Source organism: Lissotriton helveticus, chromosome 10 (genome assembly GCF_964261635.1).
Source record: "Lissotriton helveticus chromosome 10, aLisHel1.1, whole genome shotgun sequence".
NCBI classification, from domain to species: Eukaryota; Metazoa; Chordata; class Amphibia; order Caudata; family Salamandridae; genus Lissotriton; species Lissotriton helveticus.
In genome coordinates this window covers 280,609,123-280,623,633 of record NC_136071.1, presented here as the reverse complement: position 1 = coordinate 280,623,633, position 14,511 = coordinate 280,609,123, and the positions used below count along the sequence as shown (strand labels likewise).

The 14,511-nt window shown below is 41.6% G+C and overlaps 1 protein-coding gene across 1 annotated transcript in view; it reads left to right on the top strand.

Moving 5' to 3' along the window:
• Window positions 1-14,511, top strand: part of NKTR (natural killer cell triggering receptor) — a 511,856-nt gene that overhangs the window by 151,906 nt on the left and 345,439 nt on the right. The window contains 1 exon segment of the mRNA XM_078665314.1: window positions 6,489-6,563. Within this exon segment, the coding sequence (XP_078521440.1) occupies window positions 6,489-6,563 (75 nt within the window).

Below are 14,511 nucleotides of genomic sequence, written 5' to 3'. Positions count from 1 at the left end.
TTGGAAATAGAATACAAATCCGGTAGTGCTCCAACCACCTCCCATCAATGTACCACAGTGGTTTACTCTGCAAAAATCAGTGTTTTACCCATCTAGATAAATAAAGAAATTATACGATTTAGTTAGTTGAAAGGACTACAAGGTCAACACATAAAAAAAGAATAAACTCTTTGGCAGAATGTTGATTTAAAAATAAAAAAGTTAAACTTTTTTTTAGCAAATGTTAGGAAAGTGGAATGGGCTGCCAAGTCCATAAATCCTTTATAATGTGTAATCAATATAAATCAGAAATATCTTTTTCACCCTAACAGCGGGTATTCAGGAAGTGTTCATGATCACTTACTTATGTTTTACAATAATAGCCATCTGTGTTAGGATCAGTTATTCATTATCATTGCGAACATTACTGTTCATTAAAAAATAAACACAAAATCGTCCATTGCCTGAGGATACTGGACTTAATTTACAGCGCAGGCAGATGAGATCACCCACGGGCGCAAATGTTGTGCTCCAAAAATAAATACATGCTGCAACACACCAGGAGTCACAGGAAGATATTTGGCCTCAAATATAGGGGTGCCAGACCATTTGGGGGTAACCAGTGAGTGTCCAAGGGTAGAGCTAGGTAGATTCATATTTTCAGTTTTAGTGTAGTGGTGTTGGGGGCCCTTTGAGGCATCAGTCACTAGAAGGCCCATTTAAAACATGTGCTTCTTGTACCACTGCAACCTCTTATTGTGTACCCTTTAAATGTATTGTTGAGAGGAGCCCTAGTTTTCATGACACGCACCGTTTTAGAGTATTCTGCAAAGTGTCATAAATATTGCTTCTTGCTTTCCATTTTTACAAAATAATTGATAACCATGTCTGCAGATTGACCCTCAAAGTAGGCCGCTCCTACGTTCTAGTTCTATTTCTGGCTGTTTTACATGCTTCATGGACACTGCTAATTCTTTTCATGTTTTTTTCTTTTGAACTGTGTTCTTTCTTTCAATACGATTGCCTTGATTCTCTCTCTCTGTTTAAAAGTAGCTAAGTTGAGCATTTGGGTGTCACAGATCAGCACAATCTTTTGCCATAGCCTAAAACAAAACAGAAATGTAAGTGTTTATGGAAAATACAATGTCAATTGTATTATATTTAGACGAACAAGGCTTGAAGTCGCTTATTTGTCTCAGTGGTTAAGTACTCTCAGGAAGCCACCTTGGTTTTCTGTGACAGCTAGCCTGTCAGGGGAGCGGTCTGTGATTTTAATGTATCTATTCCTGTGTCATTTTTGTTTGCCAGGGACATGACCCCAAGGTTAAACTGTTTTGCATTACCATAGTTTGCAAATAGTCCTGTGGGAAGGCAGAGGTGCTGAACCATAGGTTAACAAGCTTGTAGAATTGGAGAACACCAGAAGATCCCTTGAAAGAAGCAGCCTGGAGGAACAAAGTTGAAAATCAGGAAGCCCCCTTTCTTTTCACAGGATCTTTAACTAAGGGTTGATTTGCTTCTGCAGGTCTTTAACAATACTGCTCGGGGATAATTTTAAGGGGCAAATCCAGACTAACAAATCCATCAAGTCCTCTCTACTTTCACTGTTGAAATGCTAAAGAGTGCATGGTCTGATGCTTCCTGGCACCAGCCTTTTTCATAACACTTGCAATATTTGTATATTCTACTCCTATCTGAAGGAAGTAGCAAACATTTGACATTCTTGTTTGCACTGAGCCAGTGCCAGTTCTCATGCTTTTTCAGGAGAAATAGCTTCCATTTTGGAAATGGACTGATTTGATGAATTGTTCTGCTACAGAACCCATCATCCCCGAAAATGCAGTGTTTAATTCAAAATGTAGTACCTGTATGTACATTATCTAAAATGACACGTGATACTTCTGCAGCTGTGCTGTGATCAGTAATGTATTGAGCTGTTCTTCCGTGTAGTCACATTTTTACAATTTCAAGACATAAGGCATCCTTGGTATTGTGGTAGTTGCCTGCGTTTTTTATGTATTTACCATGATTGCATTTTTCTATTTCAGGCATTGTCTCTTGGCTCTGTAAGTTTAAACTAAAAGTTTTTAGAAGATTGAGAAATTAGGGATCCCCTCAAGAATCCCTAGAAAGAAGCAGCCCTTAGACGTACACACTGGCACATGAATTTTAAAGGCATAAAACTGATTTAAATTTGTCTTTTCTGATTTTAAAAGGAATACATTTACATACAAACATGGCCTTGTTAAAAAGGTGTATGTGAAAGGATTTGCATAGGCACTTAAAGCTGATTTTCCGATACATTATTGATGACCATTTATGTTATTAAAATGGCTCCCAAACCTGAAGATGCTGCGTGACTATTTCTGCCTCCTTCTGTGGGTCTTTGTCTTATTCAAAAGGATCATGGTTCATTTGCTGTTATGGGCGAATGGTTTCTCTCAACTTTGTAGCTTATTCAGGCCTCTTCCAGGAGAATATCAAACCTACTTCTGTAATACCAGATAGGGCAGTTGGAAACCAAAGGATCTGGAATTTAAGTTATGAACCTTATTTTCCCACACCTGGTGTTTGCACCAGAAGCACTTATACTGATGATATTGATATCCGTTATTTTACCACAATCATCTCATGCATTGAGTTGTATTTATTTATTAAACAATTTTGCATAGCGCTGCATATAATCTTTCAGTTACTTCAGAGTGCTCAGTATGGATCGGGAAAAGTACAACAGGAGTAGATGGGAGTTAAGACCTCAGTCAGTGAAGGGGGATATTCTAGTCGATATTCTTAATGGAAACTCACAAAAGTGGAGTTTGTTTTGTCAAAGTAGAAAAATTCTATTTCAAATTATTTCCGAAGCACATGAAGTTTGTTTCTTACCCTGAACTCTGCATTCCATAATCCAGGAGTGTGGACAGACTGGTTTAGCTGTTTGAAGACTTTGGCTGACCTACTGAGCATTTATTGATTGCAGGGTCCTTTGGTGGCTAGGATGTGGGGATAAGTAAGAGCAGCAAGTTTCTCCATGTTCATTTGGCTGCTGCCCCCAATATACTTAGTCAAAAACAAGATTCACTCTACTGTACACAGTCGTTTCCACCAGGAGCCAGTGAAGTGCTTTCAGGGCATGTTCAATATGGTGGCTCTCTAAATTTTCAGGACCATTTGGACAGCTTAGCATTAATACCCTTGTATACCATGAGACTAGTTATTAATAATCTAGGTATGCCATCATCAATACTCCTGTTAGGTAAACTCAGTGGTTTGATTGGAAGACTGGGTGAATTAACCCTTCTGGTCACAGGGCTATTATGTGTTGACTGAATACTCACGTGTGACTGGCGTGGATTCCACTACTTTATCTTACCCATCTGTTCCCAATGGTGAGGTTAGAAAATTGTGGGAAAACACACCAATGCCCAATTGTGGTGGGGTGGGTGGGTTAACTTGTTTATTACTTGTTTTTGGGCAGGGCTATCACCCTAAAACCTATCCCTGGTGTGTAGTGGTTGGATCCTCGCTTGGATCTAGCATAGAGAACTACTGCTGGAAAGAGGGCATTGGTCAGAGGTATCAGCCTCTGGAACTGATCAAACTGAAGCAGACTGCTTTCAGTTTGAATTGTGTGATAAATCACACAAAGGAAAAATAACATAAATGCTAGGGTGCTAGGGAGCTTCTTCTCTTGCGTCCTGTCTTTATTTTAAAAAAGAAAATCCTTTAATTGCTTGCATCAGAAGCATTTTCTTGTTTTAATGTGGTGGACACCATTATAACGATTTTCACATCAATAAGGTAATGTGAAGGATGTAAACGACTTGTCCTTCACATTTAGAGGGTTTAAGGAATGTGACTGTAGCAATACCATAGTGTACAAACTTAACATATAAGTTTTTGCATGAAGGAAAGGGTCCATACTCGCCGACTGCCATCTTAGATAAGTAAATCGCAAGCGAAAACAAGGATTTGCAATGCAATAGGTCTCGCATTTACTCGAGTTGAAGCTATTTGCATTGTAGATGACAATGCTTTTTATTAATGTTTTAAAAACGAAAACAAAAATAAAAGGCACTGTTATTTGCAATGTCAATAGCTCAAGCTTGCGTAAATGTGAGACCTATTGCATTGCAAATGCTTGTTTAACATGTGATGGGTGTTTACAAACTTCTCTCACTTTGCAGTTAGAGAGAGATATTTAAAGTTAATTGTGGGGCAATCTAGTTGGGGTAGAGTGTGAACAGTAAGGCTGTAGGGTGTCATTTTTTGTAACACACTACAAAATCTAAATAGCTGTAAATGAAATGAGAGGATGTGTCATAACAGCCAGAGCTGCCGACTTTAGTACTTGGAAACCAGGTTCGAAGCTGGAGAACACTCAACATCTTGTGTCTCTGAGTAAATCCCTACTCTCCCCCTCCCTAACAAAATTAATGTGTGTTTGCGTAATGCATCTGGGGCTCATGTAAAGCGCTACAGTACCTTTGGGTTCAGTTTGCGCTATATGAAAGTGCAAACATTTTAATAAACTGTACACATTAAGCAGGTAGGAAAGCAAAAATTAAACACGTTTTGTCAGTCTTAAGTGTGATGGAACCAAAGATTTGAATAGGAACAAAACAAATCAAGACACTTCTCTTGGAGATGGACAAATGTGAATATTAACTTAAACCCGATTCCACACATAATCCCTTGTTTGCAGTATAGTTTTATCAGTAAAACAGTATGTCTGTCCGAATTTAGTGGCCATTTCAATAGAAAATGCGTTGTCTAAAAAGGACAGTGCGTTCTGATGCAATGCTAGTTACATTAAAAATCGCCACCTCTTGGCAATTAAACTTGGGTGAGGTGTGAAAGTTTGTCATTCTAAAAAGGGGGTCGTGGTGCTAAAAGGTTTGGAAACCCTGCTGTGGAGCACATGCACAACCGTAGCTATTCCACATCCCCACGGGTTCCCAGTCATCTTTTGAGAAAAAGAGAAACAGTGAGAATGCAACTGCAATAGCATTGTTCACCTCCCAGAAGAAGCGCGTGGGGTCGAGTGACGATAAAAAACAGACAGCATTCTCATAACTTATACTCCAGTGCCGCACTCGCGCACGCTTCACACCTATCAGCACTCTTACGGTCAGGAAGTTCTTCTAGCATTAGACGTATAGAGGAAGTCCTCTTTTGTTCTTTAGTCTGCTTCGAACCGGAAAAGGAAGAGTAGCCGCAAAAGATGCTGCACACTTCCCGGATTACCCTTCAGTAGCTGGCGAGGTTTAGGCTTGAAAAAGGACAGCGCTGATGACATTTCTACATGGTTTGTGTCCTCCCCTACCTTGAGTGCGGGGAGGCGTTTCACATTGGGAATGTGCCCGCAGGATATATCATAGGTGCGGGAGGGGTGGGGAAGGAGCTGTGAGTTGTGTCTATGGAGTTATGGAGCTAGCTGTAAGTTTGTGAGGGAAGATTTCTGGTAAATTGCTGAGTGTTGGTACTCCATGCTGGTTGGTAAGAGCAATGGGAGTAGGTCGCTGTGCTCTGGAGTTTGGTCGGTAGTGGTTCCGGGACTGGGTATGTTGCAGGGGCTCTTTGAAATTGGTGAATGTTGCAATGGTAGAATTGGTAAAAATAACAAGCAGACCGGGAGAGTCGAGCGCGAAAGTGAAACTGTATGCTGGCTTGCCAGCGAAAGCAGGACAGGCGATGTGAGCGTGGCTGGACGTGCGCGTCCACAGACCACAATCTGCGCGTGCCCCGGTCTGTCACCCTTGGGAGGCATCACGCTGACAAATGGTGCTCACGTAATTTTTTGCCTTTGTGGCGTGGTGATGCATACAAGCTCAAATATCACAGCACATGCAGCACATATATGATGCGGCCAGTGGCTGCGTCTCTTTTTATTCTTTTACTTTTTTTAAAAGAGAATTTTTATGGCCAGTGCTTCACAGCATTGACAAAAAATGCTTTCCAGGAGTGCTGCAGAGCATCGGCAAACAACATTGACAAAGCAAATCGGTCTGAACAGCGATACCTGTTGCCTTTGCCAATATCGGACATCTTTCCTGACAGCTCTGTGGCAAATTTAATATATTTATTAAATGTCAGTGCTTTGGAGCTTAACTGTGAACATTATACTTTCCTCTCTGCTGCTGTGTCTGTTTGCTTACATTCAGGATTTAAAGGTCTTCAAAATTGAAATGACATTGATTTGTAAATTAAGTCATTAGACTCTTCCTTTTCTGAGTACATCGTAACACTTGCCGCTTTTAGTGTTCCAAGTTGTTGCACAGACATTGTAGATATCTTAACCTTAGAATTAGTTTCAAGTATCCTCTTCCTTCTAGTGAAGAAAATGTAGTTTTAGTAGGTCTGTTTGTAGTTCAAAATAATTGTGACTTGCAGAAAGAATGATGTGTATTGAGGTCATTCGAAGCATACCTCATTATTTGCTTTCAGTTAATAAAAAGGTTGTTGAATTTGAAATGCATTTTTCACACCCTTTTTTTCTTGTTTTCTTGCAGTTGGCCGTATCATATTTCAACTGTTCTCTGATGTGTGTCAGAAAACGTGCAAAAACTTTCTATACTTATGCACAGGTAAATGATGATTGACTATGCATTTTACTTGCCTTGGGTTCATTTTTGCACTTGATGTTTGTCAAGTCTTCCACCTTACATACTACCTTAGTATCTGAAAGTACTTAACAATCGTTAGAAAGTCTTTTTTTGTTGTCTGTTTATTAACTACGTGAAAAGTCCCTAAAATTGCTTGAATGACAACCCTCTACTACTTCTACAATATTAGTATACATTAGTAGGCAAGGATGTAGCTTAGCGGACAGAGCTGCTGACTCAAGAGCTGAGGATCTGGGTTTGCGTATCAGTGTCTGCTCAACAACCTGTGATTCTGGGAAATCACTTCATCTCCCCGTGCCCGTGGACAGCGCCTGGATACCCTCATAAGCCGCACCATATGAATCTACAAATGTTATTTAGTTTCACAGAAAGTTGTGATAATTAACCCATGACACTGTTCTCTGAGGTATGGAAACTTCATCCACTTTATATGTATATTAAGCTCTTTAGACAGTATATTGGAGGTCTTTGTGAAAATGAATTTAATCGTTGAAGGTCCCTAACCACCACCATTCTAAAAGGCGGTACTTGCTGCTTGACATGCAGTGGCCTGCTAACAACATGTAAAGAATACCCATCACCCTGAAGTTGAGGCAAGCGGAGCTCTTTTTCACTTCAGTATCAGCAAATTGGAGTATTTGCTCTTAAAGGTTCATTCTCCCCTGTCATCTTCATATGATCATTAAAGTGAACCAGGCATCGCATAAAGACTTAATTCTACCCCTCACATAAAATCTAATATACTGGGCAGCGAACCCCAAACATTTGGAACCAATAAAAAGGCAGCCATCATTTCAGAATGACATAATGGTGGACTCCTTGAACAGAGGTCTGAGCTTCTTTCATTCTTCTTAAATTTAAAATTTTTTAATAATGTAATAATTCTTTTTATTTTATTGGGTTTCATAAAACAATGCATAGCAACACAAGTACATCAGTTTAATACACAGAAATATTCAGACACAGTCCTTACATTGACACACTATTATTATTACAACTTTGTTTTATTGATACTTCATTTGAGAGGACATGTAACAGACCTCTTCAATCCTCTTGTTCCATCTTTGGTTATAGAGATTTCATAGATGATCTCCCACTGCTGGGTCCTACATGGAGTTAAGAATTATGTTTTTTCACTCTGTTCATCTATCATCTGTTGACTAGTCTGACTGTCCTATGAAGCCACAGAATGTGCATACTTATAGGAGTTTGAGAATACTTGCTTCCTTTAAAAAAAAACTAAAAAAAAAAAACCCAGACCAATTCTGACAGAAGAGCAGCAGAAATTGTACATGCTATAAGATAGTTTTTATTTAAGACAAATGAACGTTCAAGCTTATAAGCCTTCTGCATTTTAGGACACCTCATTCATGGATGATATGTATGTATGTATGTATATGGTATATCTATAGTGTGAACCTAGCCAAAACACAGAGGAGTATAAAGCCAGTGAGTAGGAGGAGAGGAAGCTGGATGGTGGGTGGTTAATGCATTGTGGTGTAGTGTCCTTTTGAAGAGGTGAGTCTCCAACTCTTTCCTGAATTGGAGCAGTGATGGAGCTGCCCTGATAAATACAGGGATGCTATTACAAGTCCTGGTTGCACTGATGAAAAAAGCCTGCTATGCTTGTGTATGGAAACATGTATAATTTGATTATATGTTTAGATTTAGATATGTGCATTTCTTCAACTGTATATGCTACTTATGGTTTACAACTCTAAAGATATTCTTATAGGCCTACTTAACAAATTTATATATTACTTATGGTTAAAATATATGTATTGTATGCTTAACATTATTATATAGGTCACTGCATAGTTTACATATCATTTATTTGAGTATATGCCTATGGGTTTCTGATTTTTTTTAAAACCCATAACAATGTTTGATAAGTTATGTTATTTGATGATGCTTATGAGTTTTGTATTTTATCTATCGCAATGTGTAAATATGATTATAACAATTGTATATAGTGTATTGCTTCACTATTAAAGTATTGGGAAAAATATAATATAAATAATTTAAAAAAAGGAAAAAGATACATTTAACAAACTTGTTCATAAAATAAAAATAAAAATGTATAACAATAAATTGGCTTTATGTACATAACCACTTAAAAGTCAGAGTTTCTAAATATTTATCCATACATGTACATATGGGACCTTGTATAAACACAACTTGTGTCTCTATTATTTTCCATATGCATGTATACCTTTTTATGTAGGTATGTATCTATATATTTAGCAATTTACCCCCACTCTAGGAAAAAACCTTCTACTCGCTCAAACACACTACACTGTCTCATCCTATACTTCTTTCAGTATATCCTCTACTTCCACTATCTGACTCATCCTAAACCTCATTCTGCTACTATGTTCTCCTCGAGGGGATCTTCGTCAATAGTCGTAAGGAAAGGATTAGAGTATTCCAGCCTGAGTGCAGGTACCCCAAAGTACATATGAAATATATATAGACATATATATAAACAACTTAAAAATTTAAAATGCTCAGAAATGGTTATATAATCAACCTTCTCTTTTTCTATTGTTATGTATATATATATATTTATCAAATCCAAGGTGCCTCTGATCTTAGAAACGCCACTCCACACAGAACTGGTAAACACACCTTTTATTCAATGCATCTGCACATCAAGGCTGGTAATTAAGTCCCCGACGCGTTTCGAAGCAACATGCTTCTTCCTCATGGGGCAGGCAGCAGTTGACGAAACCGGCCACAGCGTCACTTCCCCTTTAGTAGTATGCTATCGCCAGTGATGCATACTGGGCGCTGTAGTCGCACAATTCTTCTCTTTCAGTAGAGTTCGTCATAAAGCCTGAATTTCATTCTTGCCTTCTTTGTTAATTTTTCACAGCCGTCCAGTGGGCCCCAGACCTTCAAATGGCAGGTGCCAATTTGGAAAGTTCTAGTGCGCTGTACCCAGGCTGAAAGGTGACAGCCAGGCAGACCCATTTCATGGTGGCTGGGCGGTGCGTTCCCCGCAGCTGAGGCCGCCGCGTTACAAATCAAATCCAAGGTGCCTCTGATCTTAGAAACGCCACTCCACACAGAACTGGTAAACACACCTTTTATTCAATGTATCTGCACATCAAGGCTGGTAATTAAGTCCCCGACGCGTTTCGAAGCAACATGCTTCTTCCTCATGGGGCAGGCAGCAGTTGACGAAACCGGCCACAGCGTCACTTCCCCTTTAGTAGTATGCTATCGCCAGTGATGCATACTGGGCGCTGTAGTCGCACAATTCTTCTCTTTCAGTAGAGTTCGTCATAAAGCCTGAATTTCATTCTTGCCTTCTTTGTTAATTTTTCATAGCCCTCCAGTGGGCCCCAGACCTTCAAATGCCAGGTGCCAATTTGGAAAGTTCTAGTGCGCTGTACCCAGGCTGAAAGGTGACAGCCAGGCAGACCCATTTCATGGTGGCTGGGCGGTGCGTTCCCCGCAGCTGAGGCCGCCGCGTTACAAATCAAATCCAAGGTGCCTCTGATCTTAGAAACGCCACTCCACACAGAACTGGTAAACATACCTTTTATTCAATGCATCTGCACATCAAGGCTGGTAATTAAGTCCCCGACGCGTTTCGAAGCAACATGCTTCTTCCTCATGGGGCAGGCAGCAGTTGACGAAACCGGCCACAGCGTCACTTCCTCTTTAGTAGTATGCTATCGCCAGTGATGCATACTGGGCGCTTCGAAACGCGTCGGGGACTTAATTACCAGCCTTGATGTGCAGATGCATTGAATAAAAGGTGTGTTTACCAGTTCTGTGTGGAGTGGCGTTTCTAAGATCAGAAGCACCTTGGATTTGATTTGTAACGCGGCGGCCTCAGCTGCGGGGAACGCACCGTCCAGCCACCATGAAATGGGTCTGCCTGGCTGTCACCTTTCAGCCTGGGTACAGCGCACTAGAACTTTCCAAATTGGCACATGGCATTTGAAGGTATGGGGCCCACTGGAGGGCTGTGAAAAATTAACAAAGAAGGCAAGAATGAAATTCAGGCTTTATGACGAACTCTACTGAAAGAGAAGAATTGTGCGACTACAGCGCCCAGTATGCATCACTGGCGATAGCATACTACTAAAGGGGAAGTGACGCTGTGGCCGGTTTCGTCAACTGCTGCCTGCCCCATGAGGAAGAAGCATGTTGCTTCGATACGCGTCGGGGACTTAATTACCAGCCTTGATGTGCAGATGCATTGAATAAAAGGTGTGTTTACCAGTTCTGTGTGGAGTGGCGTTTCTAAGATCAGAGGCACCTTGGATTTGATTTGTAACGCGGCGGCCTCAGCTGCGGGGAACGCACCGCCCAGCCACCATGAAATGGGTCTGCCTGGCTGTCACCTTTCAGCCTGGGTACAGCGCACTAGAACTTTCCAAATTGGCACCTGGCATTTGAAGGTCTGGGGCCCACTGGAGGGCTGTGAAAAATTAACAAAGAAGGCAAGAATGAAATTCAGGCTATATGACGAACTCTACTGAAAGAGAAGAATTGTGCGACTACAGCGCCCAGTATGCATCACTAGCGATAGCATACTACTAAAGGGGAAGTGACGCTGTGGCCGGTTTCGTCAACTGCTGCCTGCCCCATGAGGAAGAAGCATGTTGCTTTGAAACGCGTCGGGGACTTAATTACCAGCCTTGATGTGCAGATGCATTGAATAAAAGGTGTGTTTACCAGTTCTGTGTGGAGTGGCGTTTCTAAGATCAGAGGCACCTTGGATTTGATTTGTAACGCGGCGGCCTCAGCTGCGGGGAACGCACCGCCCAGCCACCATGAAATGGGTCTGCCTGGCTGTCACCTTTCAGCCTGGGTACAGCGCACTAGAACTTTCCAAATTGGCACCTGGCATTTGAAGGTCTGGGGCCCACTGGAGGGCTGTGAAAAATTAACAAAGAAGGCAAGAATGAAATTCAGGCTTTATGACGAACTCTACTGAAAGAGAAGAATTGTGCGACTACAGTGCCCAGTATGCATCACTGGCGATAGCATACTACTAAACGGGAAGTGACGCTGTGGCCGGTTTCGTCAACTGCTGCCTGCCCCATGAGGAAGAAGCATGTTGCTTCGAAACGCGTCGGGGACTTAATTACCAGCCTTGATGTGCAGATGCATTGAATAAAAGGTGTGTTTACCAGTTCTGTGTGGAGTGGCGTTTCTAAGATCAGAGGCACCTTGGATTTGATTTGTAACGCGGCGGCCTCAGCTGCGGGGAACGCACCGCCCAGCCACCATGAAATGGGTCTGCCTGGCTGTCACCTTTCAGCCTGGGTACAGCACACTAGAACTTTCCAAATTGGCACCTGGCATTTGAAGGTCTGGGGCCCACTGGAGGGCTGTGAAAAATTAACAAAGAAGGCAAGAATGAAATTCAGGCTTTATGACGAACTCTACTGAAAGAGAAGAATTGTGCGACTACAGCGCCCAGTATGCATCACTGGCGATAGCATACTACTAAAGGGGAAGTGACGCTGTGGCCGGTTTCGTCAACTGCTGCCTGCCCCATGAGGAAGAAGCATGTTGCTTCGAAACGCGTCGGGGACTTAATTACCAGCCTTGATGTGCAGATGCATTGAATAAAAGGTGTGTTTACCAGTTCTGTGTGGAGTGGCGTTTCTAAGATCAGAGGCACCTTGGATTTGATTTGTAACGCGGCGGCCTCAGCTGCAGGGAACGCACCGCCCAGCCACCATGAAATGGGTCTGCCTGGCTGTCACCTTTCAGCCTGGGTACAGCGCACTCGAACTTTCCAAATTGGCACCTGGCATTTGAAGGTCTGGGGCCCACTGGAGGGCTGTGAAAAATTAACAAAGAAGGCAAGAATGAAATTCAGGCTTTATGACGAACTCTACTGAAAGAGAAGAATTGTGCGACTACAGCGCCCAGTATGCATCACTGGCGATAGCATACTACTAAAGGGGAAGTGACGCTGTGGCCGGTTTCGTCAACTGCTGCCTGCCCCATGAGGAAGAAGCATGTTGCTTCGAAACGCGTCGGGGACTTAATTACCAGCCTTGATGTGCAGATGCATTGAATAAAAGGTGTGTTTACCAGTTCTGTGTGGAGTGGCGTTTCTAAGATCAGAGGCACCTTGGATTTGATTTGTAACGCGGCGGCCTCAGCTGCGGGGAACGCACCGCCCAGCCACCATGAAATGGGTCTTCCTGGCTGTCACCTTTCAGCCTGGGTACAGCGCACTAGAACTTTCCAAATTGGCACCTGGCATTTGAAGGTCTGGGGCCCACTGGAGGGCTGTGAAAAATTAACAAAGAAGGCAAGAATGAAATTCAGGCTTTATGACGAACTCTACTGAAAGAGAAGAATTGTGCGACTACAGCGCCCAGTATGCATCACTGGCGATAGCATACTACTAAAGGGGAAGTGACGCTGTGGCCGGTTTCGTCAACTGCTGCCTGCCCCATGAGGAAGAAGCATGTTGCTTCGAAACGCGTCGGGGACTTAATTACCAGCCTTGATGTGCAGATGCATTGAATAAAAGGTGTGTTTACCAGTTCTGTGTGGAGTGGCGTTTCTAAGATCAGAGGCACCTTGGATTTGATATATATATTTATATATATATTTTTTAACAACAAACATTTTTAACATTCTATCCTTGCTTTCACTGTATTATCAAATGTAGTATTTTGTCTATGTTTATGCGTATTTTGCACATGTGACTATTTTTGAAATGCACTGAGCACTTTAAATACAACAAAGACATTGGCGAACTTTGTCATGTGATCAAGGCTCCGGTGGGAGCTGAAACGCGTCAGGCCGCCAAGCACGAAATAAACGAACAAATTGGCACAATACCGTGGTCCGGACCTGTTTTGTTTGGAGGGAATCCACTGTTGCAGGTGTAACAAGATATATATATATATATATATATATATATTACCACAATACATGGAGTAAGAGAAAAGTCAGAAAACGCAAATGTATGTCCGTGGTTAATTACGACCTTTAGCAGCGATGACGGAAAACTGAGAACCATTATTAATAAGAACTGGCCGATTGTATTAACTGATCCAGTTCTCTTTAACCAACTTCCAGATACTCCAAACATTACCTTTAGACGGGCCAGCAATATGAGATCTGCCTTGGATAAGGCAGCACCAGAAACAAAACAGAAACAGTCCTGGCTACATTCCAATAAAGGTTTCAAGAAATGCACCAGTTGTTGTGCATGTAAATTTGGTATAAACAAAGCTAGCTATTCCACTCCCTTTGGCACAAATGAAGTACCCATTAGAGGCAACTTTAACTGCAAAACAGATTTTGCAGTCTATGTTCTCACGTGCGCCTGTGGTTTACATTATGTGGGAAGCACAAAACTACAGGTGCATGTGAGAATTCTGCAACATCTTAGGGCTATACTTCATAGCGACCCATCCTACCCGGTGGCCCGCCACTTTAAAGACGTTCATAACAAAGATCTAAACTGTCTTAGATACTATGTGGTGGGGGGCATCCCTATACTCAAAAGAGGAGGCAATCGCATGCGCTTACTACGACAATTGGAAACAAAAATTATTTTAGAACTTGATAGTAAGTGGCCGAATGGATTAAACAATATTGAGGAAATGCACAGCTTTGTTTAGTCTCTCGTATATATCTATTTATTCCTACCTACATATGTCAAAGTATTTTGTCTTACATCACCCAGTCCCATTATATAGGTTCCCTAATTCTGAGGACTTATACTAGGAGGAATAGTGGCTAACAACATCTGGTCTTGTTTTTCACATAACATCTACTTGAATACGAAAACATGAATCTATATTTGTCTACTACAATTGCACTATTTATTGACATGATTGACATCAATTACTGTGTGTATATAGTATGATTGTTAACCCCTTCAGTGCTGCGCGAATTCCCTGCGGTGCTGAAG